The sequence below is a fragment of the Camelina sativa genome, chromosome 12 (assembly GCF_030686135.1).
Source record: "Camelina sativa cultivar CO46 ecotype springtype chromosome 12, ASM3068613v1".
In the NCBI taxonomy this organism is placed as follows: domain Eukaryota; kingdom Viridiplantae; phylum Streptophyta; class Magnoliopsida; order Brassicales; family Brassicaceae; genus Camelina; species Camelina sativa.
In genome coordinates, this window is record NC_141891.1 from 5168038 (window position 1) to 5189410 (window position 21373).

Sequence of the window (21373 nt, forward strand, 5' to 3'; positions counted from 1 at the left end):
GTCCATCATATAAAACTCGGTTTTGTACATATCTAAAAGTGAGAGAAAAAAACATCCACAAGCATAAGTGAAATTTATATATGGTTAAAAGTAATGTTCATAGTAAATCATTTGTATACAAACTCCACTTGCTTACAACATCGGAATATTGATTGTGATTTGTGAATCAGTAATCTATGGAAAGAGAAATCGCGTATCAGAGTGAAGGGGAAACGAAACTCAATCCAGCCATCTACTCTGATCTCAATCTTCGACCTTCCTTCGACAAGTGGCATTTAGTATTTTCTCGATATAGTAAATAAACCAAGAGAGAAGCAGCCTCATATGTATTTTGATTGATAATGATCAACAACAAAGACAATTTCTAATAGCGAATTAAGAAAGGATACCAATATATAGCACCATATGGTCGGAGACAAACATAAGTAAAATTTTATATATGGTTAAAAGTAATGTTCATAGTAAATCAAACTCTAAAAAAGGCTCACTTTTGTGTGTGACAACATAAAATATAATAACATTGAAATGAACTTTTGGCTTTTTAATCAGCAGAAAGCAATAGCAAGAAGTGAAAATGATCAAATTGATTGAGAAAATAAAGAATTTAAGATGAATTACAAGTGTTAAATTTCAATTTAGGATTTCACCTCTCCGTGTGGCAATGCACGGGTCGCTTTCCTAGTATTAATAAAAGGAAAAACATAAAATTTAATAGTTTTCTTAATTTGTGTGCAAAAACCTTAAACGACAATTAAAAAGAATCAGAGGGAGTAACTCTTACGATATGAATTTATTGCTTATGAAATTAACATTAAAACTCTAATCTTCACGATATTGTTTTTGTGAAAATATACGATTGCTAGTTTTAGATTTCATTATTAATTGTTTCGGTGAGGTTATCTGTCTCAAGAAGAGTAGTTGCAGATAAGAGTTTTTACGTTAATTTCATAAGCAATAAATTCATATCGTAAGAGTTTTTATGTTAATTGACGATTTTGAAAAATTATATCTATAAGATTTTGCACGATATTGTCATGGTTATTTAAATACAAATAATTAAATGAACATAGATGATATTAATTTTTAATTAAATCAGTAATCAAAGAGGACTCCACAATCAATTCTTTCAAAAGAAATCTTCTTTGCTTCCAGATCATACCCGATGTTATAATTCTGTTGAGCCGTCGCACCAATGCTGTTCATATTACCAATGCTCGGTGTCACGGCTAAGCAAAAAAGATTTGGTGCAACCTTCATGAATACACTCTTCACATCTAAAGACAACTCTGCTCCATCTGATAAATGAAACGTTACAGTCGGGAATCCAGACTCAACCAAATCTCGCTCATAGTCTCCATTGTAACACTCCACTTTAAACATGCCTTCTTGATTCACATCAGCTGTCGTAAACCTTCCATCAAATACTTCTTCAATTTTGTTCTTTAGTGGCTCATACGCTTCTTTTACTAGGCTTGTTAATGAATTTCCAGTGTCAATTATTGTACCGCCAAAACCGGTCTGGTAGTTACGTTGAAATACCCCCGGGTTGATCGGGAGCATTGTTCCATCCATGCTGATCGCTTCGACAGTAACGTAATAGAAACCATTTTCGATCTCTAAGGGTGTCGTGTCTCCCAAGATATTGGCACCGTCATCTCCTAGGACTAAGACATTATGAGGGTAAGAAGGATCGTCTAAGCTTCCAAAGCAGTATGAGAATTTTGTACCGAATCTATGAACCAACGAGTATTCACCATATCCTAAACCGAGAATGCCGGTTCCTACTAGTGGATCACCGTAATTGTCATGGCCACAACCAAAAACTACGTTAGGTAAAGAAGCTGATGAAGACTCGTCGTAGATTGTATTAAACACCAGCGTATCTTTAGCTAGTATGCCTTTGCTCCCTGTATCATCCATGTATCTCATGGAGTACTCGCAAGATCTACTCTTTGAATTGAATCTTAAGCTAGGCATGGAGTATTCAGATGTTATGCAAGATTGGTTGCGGTGAGTGTAAGATCTAGAAGGATCGAAAATAGGAAGACTCTGGTCATAACAATTGATGCAAGGTTGACACTGTAGCCATAAAAGATCACTTCCCGTGTCCATGTGGAGAAGTTGCGTGACTGGTGGGCTACCTATTGATATGTTGACCAAGAAAGCTTGTGGGATGATAGGGACGTTAGGGGAAAGGTGTGCGATGATATCTCCAGTTGCCTTGGCTTTCGAGTACTCTAGACGTGCAATGGAGGCTTTCTCGCTACGGGAGACATATGGTGGTTCTTGGGAAGAATGCATTTGGTTGGAGTGAACGAGATTGAGAACAAGGGTTGGTGATGCTGACAAGAGAACTACAGAGGTAGAGAAACAGAGGATGATGAGATCATAGACGAGAGGGGTTGTAAAGAAAATCGCCATTTTTTTTGTTTACGTAAAACACTTAACATACGCATGCAATGGATATATAAGTAACGAAGAGACTGTTAATAATTTTGAAACAAAGTAGCTAGGACCCTTAAAGAAGATGCAATAACATATACCTGTAAGAGTTTTAGGTGCAAAAGAATCTTTACATTTTCTTAAGTGAGCATGAAGTGTTGAGGTGGGAAGAGGAACTACTGGCAAGAATTGTTTTGTTTAGTTTACTAAAACCTATGTGATATCCTTGATCGTGATATGTTGGTATACTTTTCATTGAAAATATAGAAGAAATAAAACAATGAAAAAAAAAGAAGTTAATCCAATCATGATCATATAGTACTCTTTTCGTGAGATACATGAACGAAATCTTGTTGCCTAAAATATGATCATCAGATTAGTTGGTATGTGTTGAAGTTATGTTCGTAGAAACTAAAAACAATGAATCATGCAAGAAAATAAACCTTGCACATGAGAAAGAAGTTAACACACAAAGAGCATTCATGATCGTGATACGTTTATAATTATATTCTTTGAGAAAAAACAAAGTAAATCCATGATCGTACGTGTTACTTTTTTGTTCGTGTTCCTCTTTTTGTTGAAAACATATATAGTATATATTTGAATCCAGACTAAACACGTGTATCCATGATCTTATGCCTCTTTTTGTTGAAATTATATATGTAATTTATTAACTTGTGTTTGAAGATATGTTGGTATCCGAAAGGAACGGAGAAATATGTATCAATAAGCTTTTTGAGCCTTTAACTAATTCCTTGCGTGACAATTTTAGTCATGCATGGCGTTTTCATCATCAATCATCATAACCTTTTTTTTTTTTTTTTTTTTTTTTTCGATTTGACTTTGATTTCATTAGGGTTTAAGGGATTCATGAGTTCAATTGTTAATCCACAAGAGTATATATATATATATATATATATATATATATATATATAACGCAAATACTACATAATTTTAAAAAATATATCCTAGTAGAAAAAGGAAGTTACAACATATATATATATTAGAAAAATTACACATGGGATTTCTATCTCGGAAAAACAAACCCTGGTCTAATGTCCACTCGATTGGGAAAATTCGGTTTCTTTTTCATCGTCTTCCTCGTCTTACTTTTTGTGGGAACTTCACAGGCTCGCATAGGTGGGACATTCATCATTGGTGAACAAGTCCAAACAGTTATAAATCATGATGACCAGATTGAGGAATATTGTCCAACCAACGAGGATACCAAGTTGGCATGTTATGTTGAACCATTTAACGAGAATACCAAATCATATTATGGTGACCCAATCAACGAGAATGCCGAATCAGCATATCATGCTTACATCAATACTAAGCGTCTAAACCCATATGTCACCAAATTGATATATAGGATTGCTCTTTTTATAATTATGTTAGGTTATCGAAATCTGCTTAGGTTTCCAAAATGTCTGGTACGTACTTTTTTTTGTTTTTGGTTTTTGGTAAAAGTCTATCTGGTACTTGAGATTGTTTTGTTATTTTTTTGAGGGATTATTTTTTTCAATGTTGTTCCAAGCTTTTTACGAATTATCTGAGCAGTCGAGTTGTTGATGCATGGCAGCGTGATATTCAGTAAAACTTTTATATTGTGTATCTTCATTTTTAAGAAAGGTTCGTAGGTATGAGATAGATAATGTGTGAATGATTTATAACTCAACCTAAAATAAAATTAAAAAAAAAAAAACTCTAATCTGCCCCTACTCTCCTTTAAGATGGCATAAGACTAGACATGCGGAATAGATTTGGTCAGGGTGAATTATAATAGTTTGAGAACAAGAAGACCCAAAGAAGATGAATAAAAATATATTTTCTTTTTAAAAGTTTTAGGTGCAAATTAAGGATGAAGTGCTGAGGTTTAAAGAGGAACTGAGCATGAAGTGCTGAGGTTTAAAGAGGAACTGATGGCAAGAATTGTTTGTTTAGTTTACAAAAATCCCAATGTGATATTCATGATCGTGATTCGTTGATTACTCTTCTCTGAATATATATCTAGAAAGAAAATACAAAGTTGATACATGATCGGGGTACTCTTTTTGTTGAAAACATATATATTTGAATCTAGACTAAAGTGATACATATATGGACGTGATATTTTTTGTTTTTTGCCTAGAATATAATCTGACTGGTATGTGTTAAAGACTTGAAGTTATGTTAGTAAAATCAAGGAATCATGCAAGAAAATAACCTTACAAACGAAAAAATAAAAGTTCACACAAAGATTCAATGTCATATATATTGTTCTTTCGACTCACATTAAAAGGACGATTGGAAGTAAAACCACATTTTGTGATTTATCAAATGACCATCTCTCTAACATTACGTATTCGTGCTACCCTTCTGACCACTCTATTCGCTCTCATGTGCCCAAAACAATGTACCTCGCATCCCCGACTTACACTGAGGCTATTACACACAAAATCAATCAAAACCCAAGAACTACCGAAAACAAAAGCCAGTTACCTGCATCCCAAGTCAATTCCCGCTTCTCGCCTAGATAACTTGAGGACCACGGAGACAGTGGATATCGTCTCACATGTCACTCCTATTGCAAATCCAGCAGCATTCCTTGCAAATATCTCTATCGGCAATCCACCGGTCCCGCAACTCTTACTCATAGACACAGGTAGTGACCTAACTTGGGTCCAATGTCTTCCCTGCAAATGTTACCCTCAAACCATTCCCTTTTTCCACCCTTCAAGATCTTCCACTTACCGTAACGCGTCCTGTGAATCCGCACCACACGCCATGCCCCAAATCTTTCGTGACGAAAAGACTGGAAACTGCCAATATCATCTACGCTACCGCGACTCTTCTAACACCAGTGGCGTTTTAGCTGAAGAAAAACTCACATTTCAAACATCTGACGACGGTTTAATCTCTACACAAAACATTGTTATCGGCTGCGGACAAGACAACTCCGGTTTCACTCAATACAGCGGCGTGCTAGGTTTAGGTCCCGGTACATTCTCTGTAGTAACCCGCAATTTCGGATCCAAATTCTCATACTGCTTTGGCAACGTAGGCGATCCAACTTACCCTCACAACATTTTAATCCTCGGAAATGGCGCCAACATCGAAGGCGATCCAACGCCTTTACAGATATTCCAAGACCGTTACTACCTTGACCTCCAAGGAATCTCTTTAGGAGATAAACTTCTCGATATCGAACCCGGAGTTTTCAAGAGATATGGATCCCAAGGAGGCACGGTCATCGACACAGGCTGCTCACCAACGATTCTAGCCAGGGAAGCTTACGAAACTCTCTCTGAAGAAATCGATTTTTTCCTAGGAGAAGTTCTCAGGCGCGTTAAAGGTTGGGAGCAGTACACAAATCCTTGCTATGAAGGCAATCTTAAACTAGATCTCTACGGCTTTCCCGTCGTTACGTTCCATTTCGCCGGCGGCGCTGAGCTGGCGTTAGACGTTGAGAGCTTGTTCGTTAGCAGTGACAGTGGAGACAGATTTTGCTTGGCTATGAATATGAACTCCTTTGATGATATGAGCGTTATTGGTGCCATGGCTCAACAGAGTTATAATGTTGGTTATGATCTTCGAACCATGAATGTTTATTTCCAGAGGACTGATTGTGAGCTTCTTGATTCTTAACATTTCAATGTTTAATAACAATATTGCTAGTTAACATAAATATGTATATCATTTAATCATATTACTATTATTATCTCATATATTGAGTTTTTAAAAAGACAAACAAAAATAAACTAATTATACAAACTGTGTTATTCTTTTTTACTCAAGACACAAAACTACCTTATTATTACTGCATATTACAAAAATAATAACAATAATAATATTACAAAATCTCATATTTTGTCTTCATCTCTTTTGTCCCATAGCAACCACTGGGAGAGTCACTTTGTGCCCTCGGCTTCCTTTCAATGTAACCTCTCCGAAGCTGTAAGCTCCGGTCACTGATCTCACTGTTAGAGTCACCGAGAAGGTTCTAGAAGCGCCCGCTCTTACTGTCATTGCAGGAGGACTCACTTCTATGGCGATTGCTGGCTCCATCCTCGATGTGATTGTGTATGTTTCTTCTTCATCTGCAACATTTGTTACTCTTCTCGTCACGGTTTGTGTTCTCACGAGATGAGAGATGGCTATGGATGGCGTGTTGAAGTTTGAAGGATGAACCATTTTGAAATTGCAGGGAGTGTTTGTGAAGTTTGTTATCTCGTGAGCATCGATACCAGGTGTAGTGCACATGAACCCTATATAGTCCTCATAACCTTCAAGAAAAATCCAATCAATCATAAAGGTATGGCTATATAAACGTACTGAATAAATATTTAAGAGGAAGTAAAGAAAACCGTGGTTTATGTCAATTGAGTAAAGAGAATTTACCTGCATCAAAGATGAGACCAGGGTCTAGAGCAGCGCTTGGATTGACATGACCACTTCCATAATCAAATGGAGTTGCTTTAACTAGAGTTATAGTCTCTGTGTCAGAATATTGCTGTGCTTGGAGAGGCCTTCCTGCTCGATCTATGACTGTTGAAGTCGTCATCAAAGCTGATTTGATGGCAGCTGGACTCCATAGAGGATGCTTCTGTTTCACCAGAGCAGCTATACCAGCAATGTGTGGTGCAGCCATGCTTGTGCCAGAAATTAGTGCAAATCCTTCGCCTGCTCAATAGTCAAAAACCAAACCATTTAGTTTCTTGCCATAGAGTAGTTAAGAATAAATTCTGTCACGAGTCTGAGGATTAGCTTACCAACATAATTAGCCTCGTCTGTTCCATTTTCAGACCAGGCAGACCATATTAAAGAACCTGGAGCAAGAATATCTGGTTTCAGAAGATCAGCATCTTGAAAGCTGAAATCTTTAGTGTTGGGTCCTCGAGCTGAGAAGAGAGCTACTTCAGGTGCGGATTTGTGAAGAATGGGTTCCAAACCGTCTCCGATGCTTCCTTCAGCTTTAAAGTCCTTTACCCTTCCCATCCAATCTCTCGACGTCGAGACATTGTAGTAATCAATCAAATCCTAGAGAAGAAAAAATGGCATCCCAAGTTGAGGAAAAGATGAGGAAGGGAATAACTGTATAGTGAACGCAACGAAACTGTGTTACCATTGACTTAGAGACATCCGTAATCAGAATCCCAGGAATGCAAGAAGGAACAGGATCAAATTTTGTTCCTGGAGAAACATTTTCGACAACAAGAACGAAACCAGCAGCGCCTAGATGCTTGGCAGTTTCAGCAACTTTCTTGATGGAAGCTGAACCAGCAACAAAGTTGAAAGAATATCCACAGAGCAGAATGTTTCCTTCTACCAATTTTTTGTTCAACACTTCTGGCTTCTGGCAATCAGACGGATTGTATTTCATACCAGAAGAACCAAGCAGAACATCATTTGCAGAGACCATCTTGTACGAACGATGAGGTCGAGTAGAAGCTGCACAAACACATAATTTATTCATCAAAAAACGCAGAATGAACTAACGCTCGGTTTCTAAATAAGATATTAGTGTGTGAATCTATATATATATAGAACAGAGAAAGGACAGAACTTACGGGATAATCCCATCCCAGCCAGCATTTTTCCATTTCCAAGGGTCAGATGATTTTTGTATCTGCGATCATCAATTGCAGCAGCCACAGTAGTTATCCAAGGGCTGTATGAAACCAGAGTTTTCGGAAAGGGACCTCCGTTTCCAGCAGCTTGAGCAACAAAAACACCAGCTTTTACAGCCCCAAGAAGTGTAGCATCAAATGGATTTAAGAATGTTGTCTTCGTAGTAGCTGGAGGACTGTTTGGACCGACCGAGAGACTCAAAATATCTACTCCATCATGAACGGCCTGCTCAGAAAAGCATACATGTTTAAATGAAGAAATTTGTAGAAACTTCTTGACCAGTAGTAAATATTAGAGATTCATGGAAGTTAGCAGTTCAAGAGATTATTGCACTTATGAACTTCTCAAAACAAAACAAAGAAGCAGAGCTTTGAAGAATGTAGAATAAATCCAGCAGGAGAAATCATTATTTCATATATTTGGTAAAACTTGGTCTATCCAATTTAGTAGTTTGCTAAGTTCTTGCTCACCTGGTCAATGGCAGCAACCACATCAGCCACAAAGCCTCCAAAAAGCCGGTAGAGAGCTTTGTAAACAGCAATCCTGAAACAAGATAGCATTTAATTTAGAAGAAATGTCTTTAAAACCACCAATTTCTAGATTGATTATCTATCTACCTTGCACGAGGAGCCATCCCGCTTGCTTTTCCAAACTCATAGCCATGCATCCTCACTGGAATACCATTATTCCCAGCTGCAATAGCTGCTGTGTGACTGAAAGGCCAAATTTTCATTGGATCAAAAAGAAGCATATGAATCAAAATACAGATGAATAAGCAGTTCTAAGTAATGTGAGTGTGAAACGTGAATGAATCATATTCTGTGAATGTAAGGCGTGTTCTTAATCCTATCCTAAAACTAATTTCCATTGGGAAAACCAAGAAGTTTCATAAAACTTTAATGTTGTATATTGCTACAAAAAAAAAAAAAAACAAACCTTCCATGTCCATCGCCATCCATTGGTGAAGCATAGTCAATATCCGGATTAAATGCACCAGCTGCTTTAGCAGCTTCAGCAAAATGCTGTGCTCCTATGATCTTCCCGTTGCAGAAACTCTTCCTAGTATGAGGATCTTCTTCGCATTTCCCTTTGTAACTAGGATGAGGGCCATAAGGTACTGATGTGTGGTGAGAAGCAAAACTTGGGTGATGAGGAAAAATCCCTGAGTCAATAAAGCCAATAACAATATCTTCTCCTGCTCTATCATATCCCCCACCAGTTGGCCAAACATCAGTTGGTAATCCCAAAAACTGTGGTGTATGTGTGGTGAGTTTCCTCACTTTCCAATCTCTGTCTACTGACTTCACACCAGGCGCGCGACGAAGCGTTTCCGCCTACTAATATAGTGGAACAGTGTAAGGAGCTATAAAATAAACATTGAAAGGAAATCTGTAGAGACCTTCTCAAATCGGAGTTCACCTGATCAGGAGAAACATGAGCTGCAAATCCATTTATAAGGTGTTTATAGCTGTAAAGCTTTTTGTATGATCTTTCCTCAAAGAGCATTCCAAGAAGCATATCATGTTTCCTCTCAAGGTGACGGGCATATGATGTCACCAATTCACTGCCAAAAAAGAAGACAACAGAGTGTTAGTCTAGCATTGTGATATACATCAAACAATGACAGGTCTAATCAAAGCTACAAAAATCAAAGAATTCACCAAATCCTTACTAGCAAAATCTAATATTACCTCTCTGCTCATAGATAACACGGCTCTAGATTGTAATTGTTAAACCAAATAAAGCCTTTGGTAACTCAACTGTTTATATAAGATTGTGAAGAAGAGAAAACACAAAAGTACCTTGTAGTATCAATTTTTTCATCAGATTCCACAGCAGTCGCTTCAAAACCATTATCACCACCTTTGTAACTGATGATTGGTTCTCCTTCCATAGTCACAATGTAAATCTCTGCTGTGACAGAGAAGAAACATGTGAAAAAGACAAAAACTTTACACCAGACATCCATCTTGCTTCTCACCAAAAGAAGCACCAACTTGATTTCGCTATAGACTACTCTGCAGCATCAAAATCCAATGAGAAGTATTAGCAGCATCCCTGGGAGAAAAAACAAAACAATATCTATAAATAGCAACAATCACAAACCACCACATACAAATTCTAAAACAACAATGATCAGTTAATCTCACACTCTATGTCAGGCCTTAAGATACAGTTCTGCTCTCTTTCAAAGGACTAAACTTTCTAAATCTGACAACTCAAAATCAAACAACCAACATAAAAACTTGGGAGACTTCAATCTCACTGTAGATTGGTAAACCAACCTTCTCTAGACAAAATCAACTGTTTGAAAGAGACTACAGTAGCAACTGTTACTGAGCAATCAGTGAGACAGAGAAAGACAAATTAAAAAAAAAAAAACAAATCTTGAAAAAATTATAAACACACATCAAAATATCTAAAGATAAAGAAGAATTAACCCACTTTCACAAATCATACAAGCAAGGAATAAGCAAGTATAACAAACCCAGAAAACAAACCAATACATTTACAAAAAAAAGGATCCTCAAAACTTGAAACTTGAATGGAATAAAGCCAAAAAGCAAAAAAAAAAACAAAAAGGGTAAAACTTAGTTGGATTCACGAAACGAATCAAGAAGAAAAAAAAAAAGCAAAAGCAAATTTGAGAAGGAGACGGTGAGATTGATTACTCACCACATAAATCAAAATGTGCAGATATAGAACAATCTGAACGGATTGATAAATGGAGAAACTTTGATTCTGAAGTATTGTTTTTTCCTTTTTTTGGTTGGGAAGAGAAAAAAAAAGAGATCTTGCAAAAGAAAGATCAAAAGAATGAATGAGAAAAAACAGAGAGATAAATGAGAGATTGATGAAGTGTAAGTGACAAGTTTTAAGTGATGAGAGACGAAGAGAGAGAGTGTGTGTGAGTGTGTGGACTAGGGCTGGGCAAAATAACCGATAACCAAATAACCGACCGAAACCGAACCGAAAAAAACCAAACCGAACCGAACCGAAATTCTTCAAATACCCGAATGGTTAGTAAAAATCTATATCCAAACTAACTGAAACCGAACCGAACCGAACCGACAATTAAATGGTTAACCGAAATATCCGAAAACCTAGAAGATATCAAATATTATATACTTAATATTATGCAAAACTATAAAATAAACTTAAAATATAAATTATTTCTAGATTCAAAACAATTAAATATTTTAAATAATCAATATATGTAAATGTTATTATTTTGAATTTACAAAGTTAAATACTATTTTGTAAAATTGAATCCATATTTTTCCCTTTTTTGTATTTTTGTTATTGTATATTTGGTTAATTTTTGTTATATTCGGTTAGTTTTGGTTATATTTGGTTTATTTGGTTAATGTTAATATAATTTATGTTAGTTATGGTTATTTATTTAAATAACCAAACCGAAACCGAACCGAAAGAAACCGAACCGAACCGAACCAAAATTTCAAAAATATCCAAATGGTTACTATATTACTATATCCAAAATAACCGAAACCGAATACAACCGAACCGAAACCGAATGGTTAACCGAATGCCCAGGCCTAGTGTGGACTTTAGAGATTTATTAGGGTTTTTGTTCTTTTCCTTAATTCGTTAATCTTTATTCTAATTACTTCTTTTTTAAAACATTGTTAAGGCGACAATGAAACGTGGATAATGGAGACTCTCACACATATGTAACTTTTTAAAGATTTATGTTTTTAATAATCTTTTAAATTACTTTTGAAAGATTTATGTTTTTACCAATTATCACAAAAAATACGAGGTTAGTGTAGTGAATCTGTATTGAGTATTTTTATTCCATTATTCTTTTCACGTTGATTAGTAGATAAATAATGTGAAAAAAATAGATAAATAATGTGATTAGTATCCTAGGTAACTTTTGGTTTTTGACAAATTGGGAAATAATATTGGATAGAAATACGCAAAAAGAGGTAGAAGAAGAAATAAGAATACGTGAAAAGTCCAAGGAGGGAGAGAAAAGATAGTTGACTAAATTGTGATGAAAGGTAAAGAAAAAGTTTTCAAATATTAATTTCATAATCTTTGAGGGGACCTAATGCTAAAGTATTATTAAGAGAGAGCAATGATGTTTGATTAGAATCCATGTTTCAATCATAAAACGCGGCTTCCCCTCCAAAAAGCATTATGAACACAGTAATTTACCACTTGATTGGTGTTTCTTTTTTTGGATTACACACAGGACCGGCGCAACATATATTGCTGCCTAAAGCAAAAATTTACTTTTGGCCAATCTAAAACATAGTTTAAAAAAATTTAGTAAAAAGCATTCTGCACCTGTTACAGGAATAAATAGGCTTGAATCACAGTGCCAAGGTAACTTTTATGGAAATGATGTCCTTAAAATAACTTATATCATTTGTTGCCTAAAACTCTTGCTTTATGGGTTTTAGTTACGCGCCGGGCCTGATTACACAGCTCACTTTTCTTCTTTTTTTTGGAGTAATAATGAAGTATTATTAAGAGAGTAATATGTGCCTATGTGGTACTGTAGTACATTGTAAGATAATCCTCTAAATAATTCATGGTGCGTCTTGCAAAATTTATGTGGCACACAGTATGGTATTTACGTGGCTCTCACTATATATGAGTTTTGAACAACTCATGAAAGTGATGAAACTGTAAAAAAATATATTTACCTGGCTCCAATTCCAAAATTCTTCTGCTCAAATTTATCACAGGTATCATGTATGTCTTTGGTCAAACTAGAAATTAATGCTTTCTCCATTAATATACATATATGTAGATATTATTTTGACATTTCCACACGTAAAATTTTATTGAATCATTCTAATATGCTTCTCCAGTCTGTGCTTCTCTATAGTTTAGCTGCTAATGTGTTGAATGGATGTGATACTTCGTTACTCAAAACTTCTAGTTACATTTAAAAACTATTGTGAACACACGAGATTTAATTATGACATTGGCTGCAGTGAAAACAAAATAGTCACAGTTGAGAGAATGAATAAAAAAGATATTTTGTAACGTAGTTAAGTAATTGGAGTTGGAGGTATCTGTTCGTTTAAAGTGAACATCGAAAGGCACATGTGAAGGATTGTTCCCAGGTGATATGTCTTTTAGTCGAAACACATCATGTGTCATGTGACGCCTTCTTCTTGTCCAAAATTTTGATTCCTCTTACACCAACCAAAATTAACCTCCCCCCAAAACTTATAAAATTATTTATTTGTTATCCTATTTCTTTTCTTCACATAAATTATAAATTGTAATCCTCAGTACACCACCAATTTAACCCGAACTTGCTATGGATTGGCGTTAGCAAGTGTATAGAGAGATGTAACAAAAGAAAAATATATATTACTATAGACGTTTTAGGTTGTGGGTTTTATATGAATTTCCTCCATTTTTTTATAAAAGACAAATGAGTCATGCATGTTTCAGTTTCCAGTAGAACTATTCTCATGAGAATAAAACGAGTTCTACACTGTGGAATACACAATTGCAACGACATGAAAGTTACGTCTGGTTTGGTATTGCCAAAAAAAAAAAACAAATATTATAGACACAAACTGTTTTGAAAGAGGTAATTCTTTGTTTTACTTGCCCACTGATTATGGAGAATCCTTTGTTGTTGATCATTTTTTAAAAAGATGCTTTAAATTTGTCTTTCGGTCAAAAGGGACAGAATTCGTTATGTGCGAAATCGTGTCAACTTACTTTTCGTGAGTCTATGTAACAAATCATTTTCTTTATACTAAGTATTTATTAAATTTTAGGTGTAACGACAAAAATGCTATTGAATTTAGTATTTATGTCATCTATATATACACACACATATTATTAAATGGCCCTTTATTTATTTGTATTTAAGCTCTTGCAACCTAACTGAGTATGAAGTATCATTAATGATAGGTTCAGCTATAGAACATTCATCTTCTATCATGTTCCTTCTTATCTTTCTTGTTGGGTTGTTATGGTTTTATTTTGATGAAATTCATAAACGACTTTTGTTTCTTGAAATGACTTCCCTACAGAATAGAGTAACTCATTTTCTTTAATGTGAGATTATTTATAAACTTGATTGCCGTAAAAGGAGTATATCTTAAGTCCGAGTTATCTCTTAATCACTATTGTGATGCCATCTACTATCAGTTAGCTATACGTTCATTCATCTAGTATCATGATGAGAAATGAAAAGACGTCTTGGCTTTCCCGTGAAGATAATACTCCCAAAGGTGATCTCGACTAAACGTGTTTTGAGTACAAAACAACTTCAGTAAAATGACTAAATCGATACCTTCAATGATTACTCAAATGCACCTCTATCATAATCATATTCATGTTCACGTATAGTGTTATCCTATATATAGCTTCCTCATGTCAACCAACATTTTTACTGTTTTCAAGTATAAATTAAATACTTGGAACGAGAGGCATGTGAAGCACATCTTTTGTAAAGATAATGTCGACCACGAATTCCTGCATCGCAGCAGCCAGCAAGCAAAGTAAAAAAGTTGGCCCATCCGGATTTGGATGTGGTTTTAGTTTTAATTTGTGGACGTCTTGCTTTGTTTTGGCCCAATAATGACAGGTAAGAGAGTGTCACATTGTCACTGTTACTCTTATGTTTCTTACAATCAGTGTTCAAGAAAGCGCTAGGCGGTATCTGGGCGGTGATCCAGCGCCTAGCGCATAGAACGCCTAATCGGGGCCTAGACAGTTTTTAGGTGGTTTAGGCGTTTACAACATAAAACATTATATATACAAAATTATGTATAAATATATGTTAGAAAAATAAAAATAAATATAATTTATATACAAAATTAAGAAAAATACATTTATTTAAGTTATATTAACAACATATAAACATTTATAATTACGTATATAGATATAAAACTTAATAATTTAAATATATATAGTTAAAAATCAAAAATAAATATTAAAATTAAATTAATGTAATTTTAAGCGGTTTAGGCGGTTATGTAGGCGCCTGATGAGCGCCTAGCGCCTAGACGGCGCCTAGGCGGCCGCCTAGACCGCTTTCTTGAACACTGCTTACAATACATCATTGGAAATGCCAAATGGAGATGAATCAACTCTCATTTGTTGGATATAAAAGATAAGAATCTCTACATTCATTGCCAATTTGTATTGATATAAATCTATAATTGATCATATATAAATGACAAAAATACAAGTGTTCGATGTGAATGAATTCTCAAACAGCCTAGTCACAAGTCCAAAGAATGACCCTGCCACAATAAGAAAGCAGTAGACTTCGATTTGAAGGAAATGAGTATAGAAAGATCAAGATTCACAGCAAAAGAACACATGTATGAGCGGTATTCTGTTTCTGTTTTTGATCCATGTATAGACCAAATCAATCAAATATATGATAAAACAAATACTGAATCAACAGCTTCACCGGAAACAAAAACGCTTTCATTATTCATGGATATCATATCATGATGTTTCAATTATTGACTATCGATCGAGTGCAATTCAAAACAAAGGCCCTTTCCTTTAGGTCAACAATTATCCAGGGGAAATTTCAAGTAAACAAAACAATAATAAGACACACATAATCTTGAGTCGTCACCATCGCAGAAAGATTTCACACCAATCCCTGCATTCATAAACACAAAGCACCATACATTAGAAACTGAGACACTGATGATGCTTCATGACATTTATGTACTTCACATGTATAATTCAACCATCAACCCCAAAGAACAATGAGAATCAATGTGATATGATACATTACATTAGACACAAGCACCATACATTAGAAACTAAGACACTGATGATGCTTCATGACATTTATATAGAAAACTTCACATGTATAATTCAACCATTCAACCCCCAAAGAACAATGAGAATCAATGTGATATGATACTCGAACTGCCAAAGAGCCTAAACATAGCCACTGTGTCGCCAAACTAGACATCTCAACCAAACCATTTTGAAATCAGAGAGAAAGATTTAAACCCAATTCCCAAATTAGAAAAAGTCCACAACTTTTGCTATTCATCAAACTCTTATAAGAACGAAAGATGAATCCTTTACAATGGAACAAAAGACGGCAAATATGACTTTGATGAAACATTCAGATGTACCAATTCACAGATGCAAAACCCCAAATCATATATCCCAAATCCCAATTCACAAAATGATTAACACATTCATCAACAAAAATCCAAAATTTGGAATTAACCAAAAGGATCGAATCGCAAAAATACCTAAAAACCATCTCGAGATTGAAACGATTCCCTCTGAGATCAATGACCACCGTGCTCCTTAGCATGCTGCTGGTGCTCAAGATGGCGACGCTCATTAGGGAGAGCGACGAGGTAAGAGAAAGCCATACCTCCGAAGCAGACGTGAAGGAGAGGCTCGACGGAGCTAGTCTGAATGTATTTGTCATTGTAGTTATCGAGTCCTCTCCTCACAGAGGTCTTCACGGTCTCCATCGAAAACGTCGATTTGAAATAGCCTGGTAGCTCTGTCACCTTCTTCCCTTTGATTTCACTGTAAACCCTTCTCAACGCCATTGGATCGGATCCTTTCTTCGATCTGAGATTTGTTGTTTCAGCGACGAGAAATAAAAATGGTTCCCTTTTAACCCTAATCCACGAATTGGGGATCGAGACAAATGACTCTTCGAAGCTAAAAACAACAACAAAGAAGGGCAAAATTGTCCAACAAAAAATATCATTGTTGGTTTGATTCGGTTTTCGGTTATCTAATCCGGTTTGGTTTGATTTCGATATCTTTGGATTATTGTTTTGTATAAAACCCAAAAATTTGGGTTTGATTTTGTTCTGATTTAAATTCGGTGGACTAATAATCTCAATTGATTTGTTCAGTACTGTCTTAATTCGGTTCCGAACAATAAAACCGGATCAAAAACCGCTAATTATGCTATTTTTCGTTGGTTTTGTTTTTGGTTATTGCATTTAGATAAACGGGTCGGGTCTAGTCCGAGTCAGATTTTTGGATCCAAGTTGGTACCCGTTTCACCTTCATCATCTTCCTCAGTGATCAGCACAATCATTACATTGCATCTTTGACTTTTTCTCTCCAATAATGGCTCGTTTGCTGTCACAAACCTTACTTCACACCGGACGATTCCTTCTCCGTCGCTTCTCATCACCGCCTGTGGCTCCGAGTCGAGTCTGCTTCCACCGATACTATTCGTCGAAGTCTCTCTCCCTCGTGTCTCCTCTTGGCTCGCGTTTACTGACTCCTTCAGGTATCTGTTACTGAGCTATTCAGCTTCCTCTTCCCTTCATTGTTCATAAAAAGTTTTGATTTTTCGTCACTATTGCTTCGGGAATCAAAGTGTCAGCTACTTCTTGAACGGTGGAAGCATGTGAAAGACTTAATTTTTTTTGCTAATTTATTGATTCCACTGCTGATTTGGGTTTGCCATCTAGAAAAGTTTCTAAAGATGTGTGATTTGTTACTTTGTTATGTAATTCAGCTTTCTCAACTTCGGCAACAACTGTCGAAGTTCAATCTACAGAGCATGAAGTTGTGATTGCTTTGGGAAGTAACATTGGAAACCGGATGAGTAATTTCAGAGAAGCTTTGAGATTGATGAAGCGTAGTGGCATTTGTGTAACGAGGCACAGTTGTTTGTACGAGACGGCTCCCGTTCATGTGACTGATCAACCCAGGTTTCTCAATGCTGCAGTGAGAGGTGTCACCAAGCTTGGACCTCATGAGCTATTGACTGTTCTCAAGACAATTGAGAGAGACATGGGACGTGTGGATGGTATACGGTATGGACCAAGACCACTTGATTTGGACATATTGTTCTACGGGAAGATGAGAATATGTTCTGATAAACTTATCATACCTCATGAGAGACTCTGGGAAAGGTCATTTGTGTTGGCACCTTTGGTTGATTTGCTTGGATCAGCTGTTGATAATGATAGTGTTGCGCATTGGCATTCACTCACTTCACATCCCGGTGGTATTTTTCGCGCGTGGGAGAGACTAGGTGGCGAGTCACAGATTGGAAAAGATGGTATACAAAGGGTTTTACCAATTGGAGATAAAATTTGGGATTTTTCTAACAAGACTCATGTGATGGGTATACTTAATATTACCCCGGACAGCTTTAGTGATGGAGGCCACTTTCAATCGGTAGATTCTGCAGTTTCTCGTGTTCGCTCTATGATCTCCGAGGGTGCAGATATAATTGATATTGGAGCACAGTCGACAAGACCAAAGGCCACGAGAATATCTAGTCAAGAAGAGTTAGATAGACTACTACCAGTTTTAGAGGCTGTACGTGGTATGCCAGAGATGGAGGAAAAGCTCATTTCGGTGGATACTTTCAACTCCGAGGTTGCTTCAGAAGCAATAAGCAACGGAGCTGACATTCTAAATGATGTATCTGCTGGAAGCTTAGACCCGAATATGCATAAGGTGGTTGCAGAATCTGGGGTTCCTTATATGGCCATGCACATGAGAGGAGATCCATGTACTATGCAGAACAAAGAGAATTTGCAGTACAATGATGTCTGCAAGGATGTTGCTTCTGAACTCTACTTGAGAGTAAGAGATGCAGAACTCTCTGGGATTCCAGCTTGGAGGGTTATGATTGATCCAGGGATTGGTTTCTCCAAGAGTGTAGATCATAATCTAGACATTATTATGGATCTGCCAAAAATCCGAGAAGAGATGGCTAAGAGAAGTATAGCAGTGTCTCATGCGCCTATACTCATAGGACCTTCAAGGAAGAGATTTTTGGGAGATATATGTGGACGTCCTGAGGCCACTGACAGAGATGCTGCAACTGTTGCAACTGTTACTGCAGGCATTTTAGGAGGTGCCAATATCATTAGAGTTCATAATGTTAGACATAACGCAGACGCAGCAAAAGTATGCGACGCAATGTTGAGAAGAAGAAGGTCAAAAGGATGATTGGTGGATATAATCATGAGCCTAATTTAAGGTTATGTTTCCAGGTCTATACAGCAGTTTGCTAGTAAAGAAGAACATGCCGAATGAGGCAATGTTTCTGCTTTGATCTTGTGTGGCTGGTGAATAGAGCAGATCTTCTGTATGATGATGGGTGATTGATGAAATAAACTTGCAAAATCGCGTGTGTATTATAGAGATAGCTCGGTAGTAGAAGTGCAATGAAAAAAAATCCAACATTAATAAGGTCAAAAGAGATTTGATTTACTCATAAACTTTGGTCTTCCTCGTGACATAAATATACAGCACAATAAGATTACACAACTTTTCATCATCAGTCAAAGTCTCTCTAATCCTAAGGGCTTGTGCATCGGAGTTATAGTAGGTGAAGAGACCGACCATTCATACCAAACCTGAATCCAGATATCAGAGGATCAATAATAGTTCTTTATACAGAGAGAATTATTTGTGTGGAATCCTTATGGTTTCAACTTCTTTTTTACCTCCACAGGCTTCTTCAATGAGAAAAAGATTGGGAAAACTGCCAGAAGGAACACGGTATTATCTCGGTTTATGTAAGAAGGCTCGATAGAAGAGAGCGAATCAACTGTTAAACATCATTTACATTTATAACATTAAGCCATTACCAGCTGAACATGTTTGGTGTTGCTGTTGTAGGCTCGATTCCAATATGGACATCTTTATAAAGGAATGAATCAAAATATCCAGCAAATCCTGGTTTTGTTGAGTTATGTATGATACTATGATCCCAGTAGATTCAGTTTCAGGTTACTGAGAAATGGAGATTAAAAAATCCCATTAACATGCAAAATAAGAATAGGAAAGAAAAAAGCGTACCATGCACCAAAGCTGAGCCAGAGTCGATTCTTCTTGTAGCGTTGGTTGTTGCTCAGGAGCATTCTAAAAACGCAAGAAGAATGTAAGATCCATAAAATGGCTGATATATTCAGCAAGAAGAAACATACATGCATGCAATGAGAAGATGGACCAAAAGAAAACCTGAAAAGAAATTAAACATGCAATGAGATGGGATGATATAAGAAACTTGGAAGCATATAAGTTTCAGACATTGAGAGAAACAGAACACAAAACCTTAACGTTGTATGAGTGAGGATTAAGTTTGGAGACAAGATCGGCCCACTCAATTGTCCCCCAAACCTCGCCTTCAGGGTTTCTCTTTAAGGAAATCTCAGCGCACCAAAGCTCCAACCTCTTAGTACCAGTGATAAGAAACTTGTGATGACGACTAGGATATCTCTTCTCCTAGATTCTAGGGAGATACACCTTCCAGAAGACCACAATGTTCCCACGAGAGTTGCTGGTCACTCTGCTGAAACCAAAATCGGTCCAGTAAAGCTTCCACGCGGTATTAACGTTCTCAACACACAATTTGCCATTTAAACCAAATCTACACCAGTGATAAACATCCAAACCCATTACCTTCTTCCAATCCAACTCATCTGGCTCACACCACATTAAACTCCCGCGAGTACCAGTACAATACAAGAGCCCCCCTACGGCACACCAGTCTCTTCTGTTTCCCCCCCTTAGAATCAATATTACCTCTTCTCCATATACCTTCACGCGGCAGGTAATAGATGGTTTGGTCATCCTCGTCCACCGCATAAATTTTGTCTTCCATCACCACAATTTTGTCGATCCTACTTGTGTTCCTGCGTATCTCCGGATCCTCAGGTAACGGCAAGGTGTCCCATGTTTGTGTCTTGGATCAAAAACCTCATGGACCGGATGCGGCGCCACCAGTGAGAGAGACAATCGAGGAGCAAGACATCCGAAGTGGGGTTTCCGTGTATGATTCCACCGATCACATAGATCCCATAACCTAACACCACGAAAGAGGATGATTCCGGAGGCTGATAAGGGTAGGATGGGATCGGTCTTAGCCTACGATTCACAGACTTGTTGTTGTCGTCATCATCTCCACGAGTACGGCGGAGAATGAACCAGCGTGGAGTTGAGTAAGGAGGTATGCTTCAGCAAACATACCAGTACTCGTCGGAACTATAACCCATAAGCTCACGCGTGCGGCAGAGATCAGGTGAAACCACGAGAGAGCGGAGGCTCTTGGAGGTTACAGACAAGACCGCTCTGTCAAATCTCGAGAGGCGGGACAAGCAGTTCAGAGCAACATCGTGTGGTACCAACGATAACCTAGACAGAGACAGAGACGTCTCCTTCTTCTGCCTTTTATTGTGCGGCCGACCGGCGTAACTGGACATCCTCTCCTTACAGAAATTTCACAAGCAACACTTTTCTGGTTGATTGATTGATCTCCTTAATTCAGATTTCAGTGTGTTTGTTTTTTTTTTTGGTTATCGTGTAAAACAAGAAAGGTTTAAGACAAGAAGCT

At 36.9% G+C, this 21373-nt stretch overlaps 5 protein-coding genes and 1 pseudogene across 9 annotated transcripts; 2 read left to right on the forward strand and 4 right to left on the reverse strand.

Moving 5' to 3' along the window:
* Nucleotides 1-1056: 1056 nt before the first annotated feature.
* On the reverse strand, nt 1057-2421 carry LOC104733209 (aspartyl protease UND-like). Its single transcript, XM_010452809.2, has one exon. The coding sequence runs from the start codon at nt 2419-2421 to the stop codon at nt 1093-1095; it is 1329 nt and encodes a 442-aa protein (XP_010451111.1). The 3' UTR covers nt 1057-1092.
* Nucleotides 2422-4746: 2325 nt separating this feature from the next.
* Nucleotides 4747-6203, forward strand: LOC104730320 (aspartyl protease UND-like). The gene has a single exon (XM_087478164.1). It carries the CDS (start codon nt 4762-4764, stop codon nt 6067-6069), a length of 1308 nt encoding a protein of 435 aa, XP_087334290.1. The 5' UTR covers nt 4747-4761; the 3' UTR covers nt 6070-6203.
* On the reverse strand, nt 6116-12113 carry LOC104730321 (subtilisin-like protease SBT2.6). Of its 5 annotated transcripts, none has more exons than XM_010449476.3 (12): nt 11621-12113; nt 10729-10973; nt 9855-10070; nt 9472-9616; nt 8989-9386; nt 8670-8765; nt 8523-8595; nt 7992-8277; nt 7547-7872; nt 7194-7461; nt 6823-7104; nt 6116-6707 (listed from the first exon to the last, which is right to left on the reverse strand). In XM_010449476.3, the coding sequence occupies exons 3-12, from the start codon at nt 10019-10021 to the stop codon at nt 6298-6300; spliced, it is 2451 nt and encodes an 816-aa protein (XP_010447778.1). In that variant the 5' UTR covers nt 10022-10070; nt 10729-10973; nt 11621-12113; the 3' UTR covers nt 6116-6297. The 5 variants fall into 5 exon arrangements, with proteins under 5 accessions (XP_010447778.1, XP_087334288.1, XP_010447779.1 ...); XM_087478162.1 differs by having other exon boundaries at nt 8989-9389; nt 11621-11674; XM_010449477.3 differs by having other exon boundaries at nt 9855-10110; nt 11621-11663.
* Nucleotides 12114-15470: 3357 nt separating this feature from the next.
* On the reverse strand, nt 15471-16677 carry LOC104730322 (uncharacterized). The gene is made up of 2 exons (XM_019233402.2): nt 16290-16677; nt 15471-15676 (listed from the first exon to the last, which is right to left on the reverse strand). The coding sequence occupies exon 1, from the start codon at nt 16599-16601 to the stop codon at nt 16329-16331; it is 273 nt and encodes a 90-aa protein (XP_019088947.1). The 5' UTR covers nt 16602-16677; the 3' UTR covers nt 15471-15676; nt 16290-16328.
* A 27-nt stretch (nt 16678-16704) lies between these two features.
* On the forward strand, nt 16705-19256 carry LOC104730323 (folate synthesis bifunctional protein, mitochondrial-like). Its single transcript, XM_010449481.3, has 2 exons — nt 16705-17302; nt 17534-19256. The coding sequence occupies exons 1-2, from the start codon at nt 17137-17139 to the stop codon at nt 18982-18984; spliced, it is 1617 nt and encodes a 538-aa protein (XP_010447783.1). The 5' UTR covers nt 16705-17136; the 3' UTR covers nt 18985-19256.
* An 808-nt stretch (nt 19257-20064) lies between these two features.
* Nucleotides 20065-21350, reverse strand: LOC147930186 (putative F-box/kelch-repeat protein At3g24610; annotated as a pseudogene).
* Between the last annotated feature and the right edge of the window lie 23 nt (nt 21351-21373).